This window comes from Diadema antillarum, unplaced genomic scaffold, assembly GCF_040938485.1.
Source record: "Diadema antillarum isolate AM-2024a unplaced genomic scaffold, OU_Dant_1.0 scf00000042, whole genome shotgun sequence".
Classification (NCBI taxonomy): Eukaryota; Metazoa; Echinodermata; class Echinoidea; order Diadematoida; family Diadematidae; genus Diadema; species Diadema antillarum.
The window spans coordinates 811,536-832,143 of NW_027270931.1; the positions used below are offsets into that span (position 1 = coordinate 811,536).

The 20,608-nt window shown below is 36.2% G+C and overlaps 1 protein-coding gene across 1 annotated transcript in view; it reads right to left on the reverse strand.

Annotated features, from left to right (window-relative positions):
* Window positions 1-20,608, reverse strand: part of LOC139713117 (voltage-dependent calcium channel type A subunit alpha-1-like) — a 303,372-nt gene that overhangs the window by 73,143 nt on the left and 209,621 nt on the right. Inside the window, exons 31-36 of the mRNA XM_071624874.1 lie at window positions 18,391-18,501; window positions 17,827-17,910; window positions 8,002-8,118; window positions 6,573-6,638; window positions 5,505-5,602; window positions 219-375 (exon numbers count right to left, since the gene is read on the reverse strand). Of these exons, the coding sequence (XP_071480975.1) occupies window positions 219-375; window positions 5,505-5,602; window positions 6,573-6,638; window positions 8,002-8,118; window positions 17,827-17,910; window positions 18,391-18,501 (633 nt within the window). The remainder of the gene's footprint in view (window positions 1-218; window positions 376-5,504; window positions 5,603-6,572; window positions 6,639-8,001; window positions 8,119-17,826; window positions 17,911-18,390; window positions 18,502-20,608) is intronic.

Here is a 20,608-nt window from a genome sequence, read left to right on the forward strand (position 1 = left end):
AAGAAAATCTTTCCACCGGAAGACACAGAGAGAGGGTGGGAGAAATCAAATCTCAAGCGGGAGAACGGGAAGTTTTGCAAAAATGGCCTTTCGGCGGGAGATCTCCCGTCGAAAATGGGAGAGTTGGAGTCTCTGCTATCAGTCAAACTTTTGAGTTTGAGAGTCGCTGGCCTCTAAGAATGGGGTGTCATTAACTTCCAAAACTTCCAAATACTTACGAGAAACGAGCAGAGAAAACTGAAGCTAACAAAGTAGATATATGAGAAGGTGGACCCGCAGTCGAACTTTGTGACGGGACCCCCAGTGGGCGAGGCGCAGGGGGCACCTGGGAGACAGCTCATCATGATGGACTGCCATGCTTCCCCTGTAGCACATCTGGTCAATAGAGTGCGATAGACATCATGCATAAGGCTCTGCCGAAGCAATCCTTACGGTATTGTGTGCAAAAAAAAAAAAAAAAGGAACCTGGAAAAAACCTGGCCAATAACCTATTTTAGTAATTTGCTGAAAACATATACTCACTTCATGAACATTCCTACTTTTTTTTTGTATTAAATAAACCTTAAATCAATAAGACATAAAGCGGTTTCTTTTTCTTAAATTACACTGCTAAATGTTTGATTTCTAGGCAATAAACTATCACTGTATCACTGTAATCAATGATATTGACCATGAATAAACCTTTATCTATCAGCATCCATAATCCAATACAATAAAGATATGTAATGAATAACATTTACATTTATATACATTTATGACAACAACAAAAAATCCTCAAAATACTCTCAGAAAAGTTGTATGCAATAAGATGAACAAAAAGAAAATAACACAAAACTCCACATGGTACTATAGCAATACATCAAATCACAAAGCCACACAAACTCTATGCTTAAGTTTGCAATATTATGCTATTCATATTAAATTGAAAAACAACAACAAATACAACAGAAAGTTAGAGGACACACAAATCAACTAAGACATGTCATCATCGATATTTTCAGTCATGTAATATTCAACCAACATGATTGAAGAGTTTGATTGGACTGTGTCCATTTTGAGCCCAAAGCAACATTCCTGAAATGCTCACAATATGAAAAAAAGGATAAAGAGGATATAGAGCTGTCAGAATATTAAAGAATCATTCAGGAGTCTTTTGTGTTCTTTGAGTGGCGATTAGCACAGAAAACTACAAATCAATTCGCAATGCACACACTGTCCAAAGTCCTTTTCACTGAAAGGGTTTAAAGGGATAGTATAGTTTTGGTTGAGCCTTAACTTCAGGTTTTCATCATTTTTTGGTGAGATAGTGAGAAACCTCTTATGAAATATGAAAGAGCATGTAGTTCCAAGAGGGATTTAATGTTCATTTGATGAAAATTGGTTTTTAAATGGCCAAGATATAAAAAAAAATAGCGGTCCTGATAAAGTGTGGGACCCACATTTTATTACGATAGTTTTGTTTTACTTTGTTTTTGGATGTTGCAGCTATTCCAAACCGGATTTTTATCAAATAAATTTTGAATTCCTCTTAAAATGATATGTTCTGTACTATTTCATAAGTGTTTTCTTGGTATCTCGCAAAAAAGTTAAAGCCCAATTTTCATCTCCACCAATACTGTACCATCCCTTTAATAACCTGACACTATTCTTGCAATTATTTTCTTGTGCCATACATGGCCAGACCAGAAAGGAACAAAGAAGATGCACATATTTGTCCATCAAAACTTTGCAGATCTCTACAGATTCTCCTAATAGAATCCACGGGAGTTTTATCAACACAAAGTTACCGGTATCATTTGAGCATGAAAGATGATTCACTTAAAAAGTGTGCATGTCCTTTTGGCAATCCAAAAATTAGATTCCTTTCATGGCTGGTATATTGTAGGGGTAAGTAATTCAGACTGTTTCTCAGAATTATATAAAACTGGAAACCTCTTATTATAGATTGCCATTGAATTTGCTCAGACCCTGAAAACATTCCAACTTACTCTTATTCTTTGTACAAAAGGGGGGCATATTCTCAAGTGACATGGGGTGAGTTTTTTGTTTCTACTTTAAAAACTTTAAAAGTATATTTCTGTAAGATTTCATACACAATGTTAGGAGATATTATTCTTCCGCTATGCAAAACTTTGTGATGTCTGCAAAAGGGATACACAAAATTTGAGGTTACCTATTGAAAGGGTATAGAATTTTGTATCTCTACCTAGCATATCAAATTTGGTGTATAGAGTGAGGCTTTGTGTTTGTTGATGTTAACACAGATAATGATGATGATTACAACCAATGGAATATTAACAAAAACAATAACCAAAGAACACAATGCAACTGCTTGAGTGGATTTCATGAATCAATATGACGAGATCAAAAGGCATAGCCAGCAAACAGTGTGGAGTGATTGCTGTGTGCATGTTAGTGAGTTAGTCAAAAAATTTCTGTGAAATACACGAGCTTCATGAACAATTAGTGATGCGTGCAATGAGAAATGGCGTTTGCAAAGAATGAAAATAAAAGGCGGAAGAATGCATAACAGTGCGAACTTCAAAACTATTACAACTTTTGCATAAGTCATGTTTACCAATTGTTAAATTTTTAATCAAAGTGTATAGGATTGACAAGAAAGAAAAAAAAAAGGTTCGTAAACTATGACTGTGTATCTAATTGTTCATTTTTTCTTTTCAGGGGAGAAGGAATTTAGAAGATTGTACAAACGGTACAAAGTTGAAATCATATCAAAACGGAAGTGCAAAGATTTGGGTAGAAATTTCATGTGTAGTTTTTTTTTTTTTTTTTTTGAAAACAGACAAACTACAAAATTATTTTGAAGGCACTTCATATATGATAAGCAAATTTATAATTCTTAGAGTGTAGATTTCAATCGAAGCAAATCTGGCTACTTTAATGCTTTTTTGCGTGAGATATGTGTTTTGCAAGAGAGAAGGAGAAAAAGATGAATAGATGCTCAAATCTGAGAGAGACAAGTGTGGATACGGTATCACCATGAATAATATTTTGATTTGTAAGTACAGTAATCTGCTTGGTTCTTTATACCAGATGGCATTGCTCCAGCAATAAGTGAAGATTTTTGCGATCTTAGATATTTCCTTGGTAACGCACTCTCCAGAACTAATTAAAATCTCTTTTGAAGTTGGCATCTACTGCACACACTGTGTTTTCAATAATGTACTAAAACATGATAAGTCAGATCAGAAAATGTCCATTTGGTTTCTCCCTGTTTTTCATTTTTTGGGAAAAAATACAGAGATGGGTGGTGTGAGCTCTCCAAACATCTAGCATTCCTTCTAAGTACTCAGCCTTTCCAAGTCGTTCTCCCCTGACACCCCCTACTCGCCCCCCCCCCCAAAAAAAAAACAAACAACCAACCAACCAACAAACAAACGAACAAATTAACTGCCTATCCTAGCACACAGCTGAGATAATTGATTACTGACTCATTTTCAATGAAAGGCATCATGAGAGCCTTATACATTCTGCCTTCCTGTGCCTACAAAACTGGAAAAAGAGAAGTAATGAATTTTCTGGTTTACTATAAGATATATGTTGCTTAAAATTGCTCTTTATTATAAAAATATTTCTCTCCTTCTTCAAACCATGTTTTTGGACATTGTGAATCAGGCTTGTAGCTGATGTTGGAATTACTTTATATCATCTTTTCCTTGAAAATTCACTTTAATTTGTTTGAAAGCCCACTAGAATGTCATCCCATTCTCAAATTTGCTTATTGAAACAATACGTCATTTAGAACGAGAAGTGTAAGAACAATGACTCCCACCCATTAAAAAAGGACCAAACCTACCACTCAAGATGAAAATATCCAGAAATGAAACAAGGCACTAATAGTCTGAAGAAAATTATCGATGTCAGAAAAGCATCAACAGCAACTCTCTAACGAAAATTAACTACTCAACTGTATGGCGCAGGCAACATATTGGCAATCAAACAACTTAAACAATTCAATCAAGCAAGAAATTAGCATAAAAAACAGCAAAAACAAATTGGAACACTCTGCATCACTAAAACATCAACTACTAAAACTGATGTTAGTAAAATCTTGATTCACGCTGACAAATAACATTTGCAGTGTTTGTGTTACTATAGCTTCTTTATTTGATACTTCTGTTGTCCTTTACCTGAACAGACATAACAAGGCATAAAAGAAAAGGTGGAAATTGTTGAAGCGTGTGATGGAAGTATCGGGATCGATGGCAATGGGGCCAAAGATCTGATTCGGGTCAAGCCAGGTGGAAGCATGGGGAGGGATGGTGGGGTTAAAGAGAACAAAAGCAATGAGAAAGAAAAAAAATGCAAATGATACGAAATCAAATAAAACCATGCATGACCAAAAGATAAAAAAAAATGCTATGGGATGGGAGGGGAGGAATAAGCAAAAGGGTGTAAAATGGAATGGTAATAATCCCATGATTTGAGGAGGAATCTATCCATCAAATGACTCACATTTTGAAAGTCTGAAAAAAAGTTTTTTTTTTCTTCTTTCAAAAAATAGAAATGATATTGGGGACTAAAGCAGCTACAACACAAAGGGAACAGACAACTTCCCCTAGAGGTTTCAGTGGAAATATTCATTTTCTATTGTGAGTTTTAACGGAGTAACAATTTTCTTTCCTTCATATTCTATTCATTCATTTTTCTTTGTTCCAGACTGTTAAATAAGAGTCATTTTATGGATGTTAGATGGCTGACTAGCATTATTCTCTTTAGGAAGAACCCATATCATCAAAAGGCAGGCAAAAGATGATGAGCAAAAAGGCAGCAAGATGTCAACAATTTGTCATTAAACTTTAGAAGCTGTCATCACAGGTCTCAGCAGCATTTAAACTTTTAGATGTTGCATTGTAAAGCACAATATTGTTGCGGCATTGTTGCCGATGGTTTCTTTCTTTTTTTTTTGTGGCATTATTTTCATGAATTTCCACTGGCATTCATTGTATACAGTGAAGAAAAGAATTATCGCAAGCATCTTCATTGTGCGAATCTTTGCTCCTGGGACATTTGAAAATCAAATTAAAATGCATGCAAACATTTCTGGTCTGACAGTATCAAACAAAATAAGAGAATCAGACTTTGCCCCAGGGTTCATGGTTGTACCTTTTGTGGGTACATCATGATTTTGTAAAGACATCAGAAATCTGCTGGCAATCAAATCCACTCAACTGTTTGAAGTCAACAAGGGAAATACTTTTCCAATGTGCACTCACTGTCCATTTAAGTTTGAACAGATCGCGAGAGTGAGGATTGGCTTAAAACTTTTGAATTGCAAATGGTATCTCATCCAGCTGCCTCTTTGCCATTCTAATGGTGAATTTCATGCATTGCTGTCATGCAGGAAAAACAAAAACCAACAATGGAGAAAGCATTAGGCCCAATGCTTGCCACACCCATGCTCAATGACAAGGGGATTTCCCCTTCCTAAAGTGATGACATCATTGGGGGATTCCCCAGAGATCACCAACAGGCCTGCCTACCTGAACAGCAGTACCAAGGACATGAAGAAATGCGCAAAGTTGTTGTGCCGAGTGATTTGGCTGTCCCCTTCGTCATCGGGTGCTATGTTACCAAATATCTGTAGGCCGACCATGCGGGTGTTTCACATTAAAGCAAAAAACGCCTCCTTTGACATTTCGAAATCAACATGAATTCATGTCCATTCATTTAGGAATGGCAAATATTCCAATTCAATCACACATTCATCTCATTTCATCAATATCATTGAGGTTTAGCATACAATCATGATCAAAATGTAGTTAGGACATTCTGAAAGAAATAAACATTCAATATAAAAAAAAATTCAATGCAAATATACAGAAGCATTCCATCAAAATGTTGCACAGTCTTATGAAGGTGAGACATTTGTGACAAAAAACACATGTTTGTTACCCCTTTCAGATTAGTAAAGTAATATTGACCTGTTAAAGATTTGATTCACTGTGTGGTTTGGGCTTGTCACAATTTCACAGAAAAGCATTTCATATCCAGCATTAGATTTTCTCATACTTCCCAAGAGAGGATTTTGGTATAGGTGTACGACAATCGTCTTTATTATATGCATCCCCATTTGAAAAAGACAAGAAAAAAAATACGAAAACTGAAACTTGACATATTCCTGTACAACAGATTGACAGGACATCATTCCTCATAAACATATAGTTACAAAATGTGGACTCATCTTCATGATTCAGAGCTTGAAACAGATATACTATATGTAAATGTGCATCACAAAAACTACAAAAAGTCTGATATTGTGTGACAACTCAAAATAGGTGAAATAGGTCAATCCAGTCTATCTTGATTTTTTTTTCATATTTTCTGAAAGAGCAATACTTCATCTCCATTATTGTAAAGTTTGGGATCATAAAACAAACTGGAAATTGTGTTTTCAGCAGTTTTTCTAGCACACTTTTTTGTTGTTGGTAGAATTGTGTGATCAGGTGTGTCTAACCTCACATAACCTCACATGGGCACACATCGTTAAAATTTGTAAACCCTTGCGACAAAGTTTGTTAGAGTTTTCGCTGAGCAATGTATGACATTACCTGCATGCCGATGATTGCATAGATGAAAAACAGCATCCAAATAAGGAGGCAGACCCATGGTAGAGCCTATACACCACAAGCACAAAATGAAAAGAAATTTTCAAAAGAGCATTAGAAATCTAATCGGGGAAGCATCATGACATCAGAAAATTGTTTGCTTGTGCAATTTTTTTTTTTTTAATAGAACAAAATGATAGAGTTTACACCATAATGAGTGACAAAATTGGTGTTTTGAATCCATTCATTGGCATCTATTTTGCTACTTGGTGCAGAACTGTACTTTCACCATTACATCTAACCTTTAATGTCTATTACCCTGTATGATTTTCTCTTTCTTAATTTGTAGGAGTGGGTACAAAGTCTTTTTTTTTCCTTGTACAAATTTATGTGATCAAGCAGCTTAAGTGAGTGAAATTCCAGCTGCCATTTTATTTCTTGTGTACTTGTTTCATTGTGAATACGATTTTGATATTGATGAGCAAAATTTCAAGAATACGAAAAAGTGTTGCATGTGCATGTATATGTGTGTGTGTGTGTGTGTGTGTGTGTGTGGTGTGTAGGTGTGTGTATGTGTGTAGGAAGGGTAGATAGGTTAGCTAGGGAGAATTGTTTTGAGAGATGGGTTTTATTTTAGATAAATACACTTCCTTTTTTTTCTTCGGTAATTGCTGTACTATTGCCATTTCATTTGTTATATGGGAACATGAAAATGTATATTTCAGTTGTTATCTTTAAAAGAATTATTCTTTTCTGTTTGTATCGTGATACCAAAGTAAATTGATGTTTCTTCTATTATTTGAATGGAAGTGAATAAATATTTATATCAAAAGGGAAAATTCAGTCCAAAAATAAGTTAGTCTGATAAGAAAGAGTCAAATATTATGAGTTCAGCGGTATGGTTTTGATCAAAATTGGCTGACAAATAAGGAAGTTATCACATTTTGAAGCTTCAGTATTTTTTCGGGAAACAGTTCTTGAATATGGTCAATATGAATATTCAAATGGCAAAGTGAGCATGTCATTTCCTCACAACATACCATATAGTTTGTACATAAAATTTTGAAATTATGCCCAGTGCTCAAATCCTCATATATTTAACTGATCAATATTCAACCAGGAATAACATCATGCTTCAGACTTCGATCAATGACAGAAACATTGAATTTTCGTCACTTTTGTGTACACAATCAATGGAAAATTGTGAGGTTATGACATGATTAGCTCACTCATTTGCATATTCATATCCACTGTACAAGAACTGTCTTGCAGAAATTAGCAAAACTTCAAAATGTCATAACTTCCTTATTTTTCATCCGATTTCAGTCAAATTTTTACTGTTGAACTCGTAAGATTTTACTCTTTTTTCAAACTAATTTATATTTGGACTGGATTCCCCTTAAAAAAAGTACTGCCTATCTACTGTACTTACCTTGAAGGACTGAATGAATGTCCAGAGCAGAATTCGAATTGAGGATCCCTGTCTTAGAAGCTTGATCAGCCTGGCAGCACGAAACAATCTTAGGACGCTCAGGTTAATGAAGCCCTCCTGTTCGGTGACAGAGAAGACGGGGTCAACGGTGGACAAGAAAAACACGAGGGAGGGGAAAGAGATGGGGGGGGGGGGATAAAACAAAACTCTGATGATGCATCAAGTAATACCACTCAATCATATTCATCTTATCTAACCTTTGGCAACGATAACAACAACAAACACTAGCAACAACAATAACAGATATGTCATTCGTCATTCCAAATGATTTTAAATATCAACCTGTGATTGATCATGCACATTCGAATGAGAAATTTTGTAATGATATTCGGTAATACCCATGGAGGTTGTGACTTGTTCAATTTGTGTGTGAAAGATGGCGTACATACAATATCTCATCCTGAAATCTGTTTGCTGCCGCAGGGCCAGTCTATTCCCATGATGTGCCAAATGTATGTCAAATCATCACGTGGGGTTTGAAGCTTCAGACTTCAGATGAATGTGTATTTTAAAGGGACTGCACAGTACCGGTTGAGGTGGGGATTCATGTTTTGAACATTTCTAAGTGAGATAATGAGAAACCTCTTATGAAATTTGAAAGAGCATGTAATTTTAAGAAGGATTCAATGTTTATTTGATGAAAATTGGTTTTCAAATGGCTGAGATATCAAAAAAAGTGATAATAATTAAAGGCGACAGGCCACGCCTTGATTAGGATCTCTTTGTTTCACCTTGTTTTTTGATGTCTCAGCCATTTTAAAACCGATTTTAATCTCATAAACTTTTGATACCCCTTAGAATTGCATGCTCTTTGACATCTCATAGAGTGGTTTCTGAATATCTCACAAAATGTCAAAAGCTAAATCCTCACCTCAACCAGAACTGTACACATCCTTTAATATGTAGCACTGCCATCTGAATTGATGGGCATCTTTCAAATATCTTGGAAGATGATCATAGCCATTTATCTACTTCCTGACCAAAACAAAACAAGTTTAAATATTATGTGCCAATCTTTTGTTTGTTTGTTTGTCTTTCAGGACAAAACATCATAAATTAGATGTAAATCTTTGGAGAGATTTTTCTTAGTTTGGTAAAGTGAAAAGAAGATGTCTAACAAATTGAAATAATTTGAATCCTTTTTTAACTTATTTCTTTTTCATCGGCAACAGAAAAAGCCCATCTTTTCCACATGCAGGCATATATTATATAACATCATGATATGCAACTTGACTGGAATCAATTTTGATCATACAAGGGATTTTAATGATCATAAAAAAGACTTTACTAGACTGTATACAATCTTTAATAAATGACTAATCAGAAATTATCATGAATTTTGTATTGAGCAAATGTGCGCAAATAAGATATAAACAGTATGGCAATTTAGCCCACAATGACTGTTCATTACCAGTAATCAACACAAAAAGAAATGGCGTTCACATAATGACAATGAGTGGCGTTGTGATCTTTGGTGTGTGTTTGTGTGTGAATATGTGTGTGTGTGTCTGTGCATGGATACAAATGTTAAAATCATCTCGCAAGTGAACATTTAAAACAAGAAAAAAATATCCCATGCTCTGGCAAAAAGAACAAAAAAAAAAGAAGAAAGTTCAAAAGAGTTTTTTTCTCATGAATGATTTCAGAAAAAAAAATTACTCTTTGCATTAAGGAGAGAGAGAAAGAGAGAGAGAGAGAGAAACAAAACATGAACATGAATACCAAGCAAATAGCAAGACATTTTGAAATGATATGCTAAAGTACTCATGAATACTCATTACACTGGACAGAAATGGAATTTCATTCTCAACCGACAATGATTGTAATGATGAAAGCAAAGTGTAATTTCAGAAAGGTCTCGCCTACTACTTTCCTGTTCATTTATCCTGATATTGATAAGGATTGCAAATTTCTGTGCTCTGCTAGTTCATTGTGGACAATTCTAGAGCTTAAATCAAGGTGTCAATCAAATTATATTTCAAGAGACACATAACGTAGCATCCTCATCACAAGGACGGAGCAAATGACCACTGTTGTTGGGACAAATTGACCAAATGACCAATGTGCAGCAGATCGGTAGCATGGACCAGTGACGAGTCACCGTTCTCAAATTACACCAATGCTTTTCTTAAGCTAAACTTTACGGGAAAGAAGTCTGAAATTGAAAAACAAAGTCTTCATTCATATGCATGTGAATCATTACAAACAATAGTAAATCAAAAAAAAAATCAAAAGAAAGGTCATACGCAATCACATCGAACGCAAAAATTGGCACGTCGATCAAATGAGGAGATGGTAAATGTACGAGCATGGAATTCAAACAGGGAAATATCAAGATACTGGGATGCAGCAGCAGACATTTATTGCATAACCATAGCAACAACTGAAACAAAAAACAAACAAAACAAAAACAAAAACAAAAGAAAAACACATGAAACATTTGGCACCTTGGCACACATTCTAGTTCTGTAGGATTTATATGAAGAGATTGTCCATTTCATCCTCCAATTTTTGGGTGTGGCCAAAAAAAAATATTGTGGACTTGATTTTGATATAAGAGTCTGTGGCAAATTTAGATTTTATGAAAAAAGGAAAAAAATGAATAAAAAAATGCTAGGAATGCCATTGAAGTGCTTCCACGTACTCTGACTTAACATACATTCTTTTAGGAATTTATCAGAAACTTATCAACTGGCGAAGTGACCAATTTTCAAGAAAGCAAAGAAAAGTCAGCTTTGTTTCTCTGCCCTCCCTTCCTCTTTCCACTACAGAAAAACCAGTCTTGACTGAGTCCTTATTATTCATCTGTATCAGAAATAGCAAATTAAGAATAAAACATGACAAATCCTTTTTTTTAAAGAAAAATGATTCTGCTATTAAGCAGAACATCACCTCAAACAGAACCTGAGTTTAGTCCTTTCTTTTCCTTTTAATTTGGGCAACAGCCATGAAGTTTTGTTAAGTCAAAGAAGTAGGCCTACACATTGCTGTGTCATGAAACTTGCTATGAAAATTAAAGTGCTATGACCAGGGAAAGGCACACGTATAGCATATATTGTCCAAGCTGTGGCAAAACATTATCAATTCATATGCAACTGTTTATAAATCGCATGCATAAGTCAAAAATTAAGGACAATAAGATGAAAACGCTGATAAGGGGTGTGTGGTATGAGCATGCCAGTGCAGGTGCATGCAATTGGCCAAAACTATGTTTAGTTGCCTTTGATTTATTTCTAACGTGACTGATGGATCGATTCGTCAATCAGGTTAAGTATCGGGCCATGAGTTTGGTGGTGGAGTAATCAAAGAAAAGAATAATTTGGTCTGCCTCAGGGGTATTGAAGAAACCACATCTATTCCTAATGTGACAACAGCTGCCATGTAAGGGTATGAATGCAATTTTTCTCTTCATTCACATTCTATGTTCTCAATCAATTGCAGCTGTGCCTTTTCTTCCCCTTGGTTACAAAAGCCTGAGGCAGTTCATGCAAGCTCTTATGCAAAACATGTGATCGGCCACACCCAAAGTGATCAAAATTGGTATGAGCCCCTAATGGGTGAAAATATACACCCCAGGGGTAGTCTCTTCAAGATTAATAATCTCCCAAACAAGACTAGGTATAAATCAGAGTGCATAATAGCATCTGCAATCTTCCAAATATTGCTGATAGACATCTATTCAGTAAATGATACTGCTAGTACTAGGGGAGACAATCGATAGGCAGATTTTGTACACGATCAATCTGATTCCACTCAAATTTGATTTTTTTTCCCCCAAACTCCTAAGACCAGTAAACATCTATGTGATTTTTTTGTTGTTGTTGTATGTTGCTGTGGTTTATAAATGCCTGCCTGTAAGCCATACAAAGACCGAGTGATGTTTAGTCTATGAGAGATGGATTTTCACGTCTGAGACACGGACAGTTTCTGGACAATGCACGTGAATGCATTCGGCACTCTGTACAGGGTGAGGTGGAGGGGGAGGGGAACAAATCAAGGCAAGAACAACGAGCAAATCACACAGGTACAGACAGACAGACAGACACACTACAAGACAAGTCGGGATGACAGACAGACAAAAAAATGGTTGGCAGTAACAAGAGAATGACGGTGCAAAAAAAAAAAACCAACAAAAAGACTGACACGTTGCGGGCAGGAGAGAAGGAGGAGAGGGAAGAAGTTCTAGAACGGCGACTTTGTAACGACAGCATCCAGACATCGCATCCAGTTAGAGACTGATTCTGATGGAGCTGAATCATCAAGATATCAGTTGGTAGACTAGATGCTGCATGCTATATTCAGACCTATTCATCATTATCTTTCTTTCTTTTTTTGTGGTCATGCTTCCCCTTAAAAACATTGAATTTTCTCCCTGCAGTCTTTCTTTCTTTCTGTTTGTTGCTGTACTTCTACTGAGATCGATATACAATAAGGAGCAACTTGTTCCAAAAGCAATGATACATCCTTATCAATGATGCCAACATCCTTAAGACTTCTCCACAGAGTTCATAACATTTATATTCGAAACTACAGAGTATATCATGTTATACTTGGGGAATATTTTTGAATACCGTACACTGTTATCTTTGACACCTACTAAGATTTAGGCTGGTTTCGCGATTCTTTACAGCGATACCAGACTAGCATTCAGCCTATAAAATATGCAGGGGTTTTAACATTCTGATTTTTTTCTATTTCAACTTATGCATGCTTGTCAGGCACAGAAAACAATTCAGTCAGTCTGGATCAAGACTACAAGAAGAAAATATAAATAAAAGAGTGAAAAGAATAGAACTTGTGTTGAATGAGAGCACTGATTAGATAATTGACCCTCAGTGCATGATTGGTCATAGTGTGGCTGAGACAAAACTCTGCTTAATAATGTCAAGGATATTTAATCCCGTTGCTTGGCAGTCTATTCCCAAATGGAAGATTCTATGGATGGCTCTGAGTATTAGACACTAGAAATTTATCATGACTGGCAGTTCACAGAGTGCATCTGCTTTTAACTGAACTTTGAATTCTGCTTTACAGCTCTTAAGAGGATTAAGTCATATCGATCAATAGTGCTTGGCTAGCTGTTTTGAGTCGGAACAGAAAATTAGCATCATATCAACAATCATTGCAAGAACAATGGGGGAAAACAAACACAAGCAGAAGCAAGCAACAAAACAAATGTTTGTCCGTTTTCTTCTCTTTCTTTGGCAGGAGTTTGTGACACCAAAAACGGTTGACACTGAGAAACAGAACAAAACATATTCATTGGCAGTGTGGAGGTGTTTGTGGGAAAGTAACTGTTAGCAATACATGTATGCCAGCACCTGGGGGTGGGGAATAAAACAGGCAGGGGAAGTGGTAGAGGGGTGGGGGAAAGGAAAGGGCATGGAGGGGGGGGGGGGGGGGTTCGGTCAGGTTTGCGCAGGTCCCAAAGGAACAGGTAAGCCATACACATTACTTACCCTCTGCAAATCAAAAACAAAAAAAAAGTAGAAAAGGAATACAAAAAAATAAATTAAGACATAAACAAGCAGTCTCTAGGGAGGGTTTGGTACGCTCGGGAGGGGCAGCCATATAATTGAGGGGGGAGGGCAGGGTACCACGGATTTCTTGTTGAATACAGATATGAAATGGGACAAGATAACTCGGGGGACTGATAAACGGTTAGAACCACACAGTGGTAATAGGGACAGAACCAGCCAAATTAAGAAAAAAAAAGGATACAATAATACATCTAGAAAATGGGACAGGTTACCAAAACACACTCTCCGGAGGAAACTTCACACAAGGGTCAACAAACTTTTGCATGGGGCGTGGACAAAAGGTTGTCACAAAGATTTGCTTAGTCCTACACTGGTTTGGGTGATACAGTTTCCTGCTCAAAATGAAATCAATAAATCCTATCTGATGGCCATAGCAACTAAAAGCCCTTGCCCAATGATACTGAGGGTGTTTATTTTTTTTTTCATGATGTTTTTTTCCTAGATGGTAATGATGGAGTAATGTTAAGTAGGAGCTAGTTGACAGTGGAAGGGGTACAAATTTACACCTCGGAAGGGGTACAAATTTACACCTCGGACGGTGGGGAGGCGGGAAGTGCAACGCTCATGTGTTTTTGAGACAGTGACAGGCAATCACATTCACAACGAACAGCGCACCCATGCGGAGTGACTGAGGGCAGCAAACTACGTAATCCATCTCTACTGTGTGTATAATAGCAAGCCATGGTACAGCACCAGCTGTCGAGACTGTGTGCAAATCCATCTTTTTTGTTCTTCTAAAACTTCTTTGTACGGCTTTCATCTCTCTCATTACATGACCAAAACAAAAAAAAATGCAACTGTGCAACGCACCATTAATATGACACCACAACTGACCATCTACGACACATCAAACATGAAAACAAAAGGTGGTCTTGGACAATATCAATCCTCAAAAGTCTTTTCTTATTTCCGGATATGAAATTGCCCATCCTCTAGGCATGAAAAAGATTGCCATTGCTGGGTCAGTAACTAAAGCTATACACTAGGCTATCCAGCCACACTCTCAGCTTGAGACTGTTCATTTGTGAATGTTTGTGCTGTCAAATAAAATTGGAGATCTTAATTTCTCTTGAATTGTGTTTTATTTTGGTAAAGAGTTCCTCATCTCATTTTTCTTATGCAGAGTGGGGGGTTGGAGGGGGATACTTTTTAAGCTTTCTCCATTACCTGGAAGACAGAATGACAGGGAGGGGTATTGAAATGTAGGACTCCTTGGATGAGTAAATTTTGTTAGTCAGAAGCAGAAAGTCTGGAGGAGTGATTGTGAATAGAATCAGAAACAAACACCAAATGTGACCGTGCATCACAAAATGAAAAAAGTCGCAGGCACTAATTTTGTGTGAGGACTGAAAATGAGTGAAATAGGTCAACCCAGCTAATCTTGAGTTTTTCATATTTTCTGAAAGAGCTATCCTTCTTCTACCTTATTCTTAAGATTGGGATCATGATTCTAAAAGGAATGGGAAAGTGCATTTTCAGCAGTTTTTCTACAACCCTTTTTTTTTGTAGAGTAGTGAGATCAGGTATGTTTTAGAGGCCCCTTTTCATTTCTTGAAATCCCTTGCACACTCTTCACTTTCAAGTCCATCAACTTTTGAAAGGATAAAGCAACTGCTTTTAAAGTTGGCATTAATCATGGACAGAATGTGTTAACAGAGCACATTTAATTTCAGCCTAATCTGATAATCTTGTCATTGTTGTTGCTGAGGTGGTTTACACCCTGTTTTTTTTTTTGTCCCATGCATCACACGGCTAGCACGATTTGGTGAAGATCAAGCACTTGAATAGACCCTGTACTTCAGCGCCTCTTTTCTCAGTTCACACTTCTCCAGAGTGTGTGCTTTCTATCCAATATTTATATAGGTTAAAAGAGTCTATTTTATTAAGCTATACATCATTTTAAAGCTTAGAGTCTGCTCTTTCAGAATCTTTTCTTAACTAAAAATCTGTATCTGGTGACATTTTGTTGGTCTTGCGATGATGGGTCACAAATGTAATATGCAGATTTTTGTTTTGCAGCTGCACCAAATAAGGGTAAAAATGGGAAGCATTTGCATGGTGGATTCAAACTATTATTTATTTATTTATTCATTTATTTATTTATTTATTTATTTCTATTTCTATTTTTTATTTTTTATTTTTTATTTTTTATTTTTATGTATTCATTCTTATTTATTTATTTATTTATTTATTTTTTAATTTTTTTTTTTTTTTTTTTTTTTTTGGGGGGGGGGGGGGGGGTTTGGGATGAGGCAAAGGTTTGAGGAATCATAGCAATAAGCTGATACCAGTAAATTTGAATTTTGAGGGTGGTTCAGGCTTGCTTCTACCAGCTGTCATGGCTCCGTCGCACAGAAAGTTGTATTTGAGCGCATGTGAGACGTACACGTACCACTCCACTATTAGCCAATTGCTGACTGGTGTAATGGGAAGCTTGCGTTTGATATTCAACACATTTTTTTATTTGTTTATTGATTCATCTATATATTTATGCACAGGGGTTTGCAGATTTCCAATCAAGGATGACATTTGAGAGGACAGGGGAATGGATCACCTAAGTACTTCCTTGTGAAAACAGACCAGCATATTGCCCACACAAGAAAGACCAAAATATTGCAACACCATAACCACCCTAACAGCATGCATATTTTTTTTTTCTTTTTTCTTTTTTTTTTGCAACTACAAAATGGGTAGAGGGATGACTTTGCTCACTCCTGGTATCTACTCGAATTAATTGAACATTTAATATAATATATACAACACCACAAGCAGCCCCCAAAATAGCGTTCTGATACACAGTGTATAATGCAATATGTCATGTGGTTATTGAAGCAAATCCTTTCTAACTTTATGCATAAATTGTACACTAAAGCAGCCGGACATTGGAATAAATGGTGAATATATAATAGTGACAGGGGAGCCGGGTGTATATCTCTTTTTAATACATTCTTTTCAAATTGCTTGGAAGAGCAAGTTTGGATACCTCCAAACCTGTACATATTGATTGGGGATGGGGGGGGGGGGGGGGGTCACAAAATGGGAATAGCATAATTGGAAAGAAGGGAGGGGGCAAAGTACACTACAACCCATAAATGTTATATATAAATATATATACATAGATATAGAACATCATGACGAAACATACAACTGAGGGAACATCGGGAGAGCACATGATGGTGTTGCCATGGTGATGGAAAGACTCTAAACAGTTTTTTTGGTTTTTGTTTTTGCTTCTTTTTGTTTATTTGTTTTCTTTTTTGCTGCAGAAGCTCTGCTCAGGTGCATGGCAGACGGCACTGTGCTGATCTCCAGATATTCCACGGAGGAACTTCAAACATGGGAGTACAGTGGTTGGGTGCAAGATACCGGCAACTCCTTTCATCTTCCATCCATCATTCTTCACCCAAAAGACACGACTGAGTGGAATTTTTTGCTCAAATTTCCACATTTTCAGCAGAATGAGAATCGCTCTTCTCAAACTTACATTGGTCAGAACTTTCTACACAGATAATCCCTCCAACAAGAGGTTTTCGTACCAGTGTAAGAGTAGAGTACTCACACAACAGCACTCATCTTTGAATATGCTGTTTTTTGTTTTATTTTGCCATGATCCAAAAGTGCAAATGTAGCACTGATGTGTCATTGTGTCCACAGCTTACTGCAAATGAGACACACATTACTTGTACAATCTCTGAGCAAATGGACATGATGAAAGAGCTGCCAGCTATTGCACCATGCGCAATCTATAAGAGGTTGGCAGGACGATTGTTGTCACCGCATTCCTCTGTACAGTAACAGTTAAACATGTGAGTATTTTTCCGTGTATACACCGCATTGCATTAAAGGAAAAAAAAAGATAGACTAAAAAAATGAGGGACAGAGGTAAAAAAGATAAATCAGAGAAAAACAACCAGCTTCAGAGGTTAGACATCAATCAAGAATTTTTCACCCGTAGAAGATTCCTTGATATGCTGTCTGGGGTGGAACGAGTTCAGAGAGTGGGATGGGGAAAGGGGGTGGGGTGGGGGGATATTGCAGGTACCAGTAACCAAGGGAACCAATAACACCATGGCACGTACCGGCACTGATGTGATGATGAGCGCTAAAAGAATGGAGGGGTCCAGAGACGGACTTGGACCGGAATATTCATATATGCATGTATATGTAAAGTTATATATTATATATACATGTACATATACATTGTATCTGTGTGGTGTTGTCTTACCCCAACTTCTGATATGATGACATCGGCTATGCTCCCTACAACTGTGATGAAATCAAATGTGTTCCACCCTTCTTTGAAGTAATTCTGCCAATGAAGGTGACACAAAGAGAAAAAAAAAGGAAACAAAATACATATATGTAAGCTCTCTTTTTGTATAATATATAAATAGATCAATAATTGGCAATAGACATTAACGGGTACATTTTAACTCGTTGAGGATGAGTCCTGAGTATACTCGGGCAATTGTCTATAGGAAATGCATGTTGTAGCAAAATCAAACTGTCCTCAACAGGTCAATAACCACTTTTTCTTTGCTCTGATTTGACATGGGAGAAAGGATATGACATATGATGCAATCACGTACTCTTTCTTAAAATTTTATGAAAGTCAAACTTGAAAGATACTGAAAAATTCATATCAGCAACTGAACACTCACGCAACTATTCTTCATTCATCGATTACATTTACACTCTCTATACTGTGCTGGTAGAAAGAAGTATAAACCACAGGTAAGTGTGTGATCATAGGAATAGGATTTCTGTTTTCAAAGACACTGAGACTCACTCTTGGTCCAAATGCTATAAGCTTCAGCACGGCTTCTATCGTGAAGAGAACTGTGAAGGCAATGTTGAGATACTTGAGTATATCCGTGTAGATAGGAGGTTGTTTATAATACTGGGGGGAGAGATTGAGATGATAAAAGAGAAAGTAGACAAGACAATTAGGTCAATCAGGGAAAACTGGGATATCTTTTCTTTGAGAGGCATTCAGAATGTTAAGGCTATTGTAAGATAGCTACAGGGTTAGGGACACAGACTGTAAACATGAGGCCTGCACGCTTCAAGTCCTGAGGAGCACACTGCTTTATTTTCAGGCTGTCCTGCCCTCAGCAAAACTCAACATCATGAACATGATCTGCATAAACTGTATTTACATATTTACATATTTAAATGAACTAAGAGGACCAATAGGAGTAGCAGAAATGGAAGAGACCAACTAAAATGAAGGAACCCTATTCATGAAGACAACCAATGAAAACACACTGGATGACTGTGGCTAGAAGCTGGGGTGAGAACTGCAGACATGGAATGATAAACAAAAGGATCAGATGTGACAACAAGCTGAGGTGATAACTGTAAACATGAATGGGGAAGGAATAACATGGATGGGAAAGGAATGAGAATGGTGGGACCGAAATAGAATACAAGTTAATGAGATGTGGGACTGTCTAAGAACCTAACCCAACTGAGGTACATGTACATAACAAACTTATACTGGAAAGAAGGAGATAGACTTTGCTGTCTCACATAAACATTCTCCTTTCAAAAAATTGTCCTCAATTTTAAAGACAAATATCAATCAAATGTAACTGATCAGGCAAAAAATGCTCAACTATGGGCAAACTACATTTTATACCATTTCTTGTGAACTGGAAACTAAAAAAAAATGCCTTCTGCTGTACTCTCTTAAAACTAAAACAAAAAATACAAATGTTTGTACAAACTACTATGGAATAGACTAAGAAAGTGTAATACTGACATGTACACTGGACCCTCTGTACCTCTGTATTTGCCTATCTGTAACAAATTTCTCTCTTTTTTTTCACTTTTGAACAACATATCATATTGATGATAAATTTTCTTCAAAACAAATGAACACATATCCGAGCATACAACTACTTAAAATATTTAACTTAAATGAATTACCTTATCCCCAATTATACACTCTGATTCCAGTGTATCTAAATATCACATGTGCACACTGTATCCACATACACTATATACTCGATAGAACCAATCTATCATTTTAACAACATTTGCCCTTTGCTATTCTCTCAAACCCATAAACAATCTTCAAACTTGTTCAAACAGGATTCACCTTTTTCGAAATTATATACCTCCTATCTATCTGATTCTTCTTCTTTTTTTTTAACAATTACTCATCAATAAAGTTTACAACTTCATTACACTGAAAATGTCTTTACTCGATGGAAGTTGCCAAAACCTTATAACATAACTATACACAAAATAATCATTATCAAAAGTTATGACACACTCAGCTCAAAACACAAAACGTATAACTTAAAAAAATAATAAATACAAAAACTGTTGACATAATAACAATGATAATAATAAACCCTCTTTGTAGAGCGCAAATTACATTCAAATCTCTAAGCGCTTTTTTTGAAATGAGAAAAGGCAAATACGTGTGTAAGAACACCCAAAAACAAAACACAAAATTACATGATATCAACCTAAAACACATCATTAACCAATTTACAAAACAATAACAATTACTTAACAAACAAATAAAGCTTCCATAAAAACATAAACTGATCTGATGATGAACATTCTCTGATATCATTAGGGAGCTAATTCCAAAATTGAGGGAAAAAAATTTGTTGACAATATAACATAGTGGTTACACTAAACGGTTTTAACAATTGTTTAATGCTTGAACAAAATTGTCTAAGAAATTGATATTCCTGAAAAAGTGAACATTGCAAAGAATGAGAAGCTAACTGATGTTAACATTTATATGCAATTAAAAATAACTTAAGAAACTGACCTGTCTGCTGAAATTTACTCTTTCAATTTTTTATTTTTTTTTTTGGAACACTTATGAACTTATAAAATTCCCTTTTTTTTCCAAAAAACCTAATAATGCTGTGTTTCAAATACTGCATCCCACATTCAACTACATTGTAAGTGTCTTCTACAAAATAATATATATAATTCGTTCACATTTCTCTCAAAAAAATGTTCTTCATACTACTACAAAA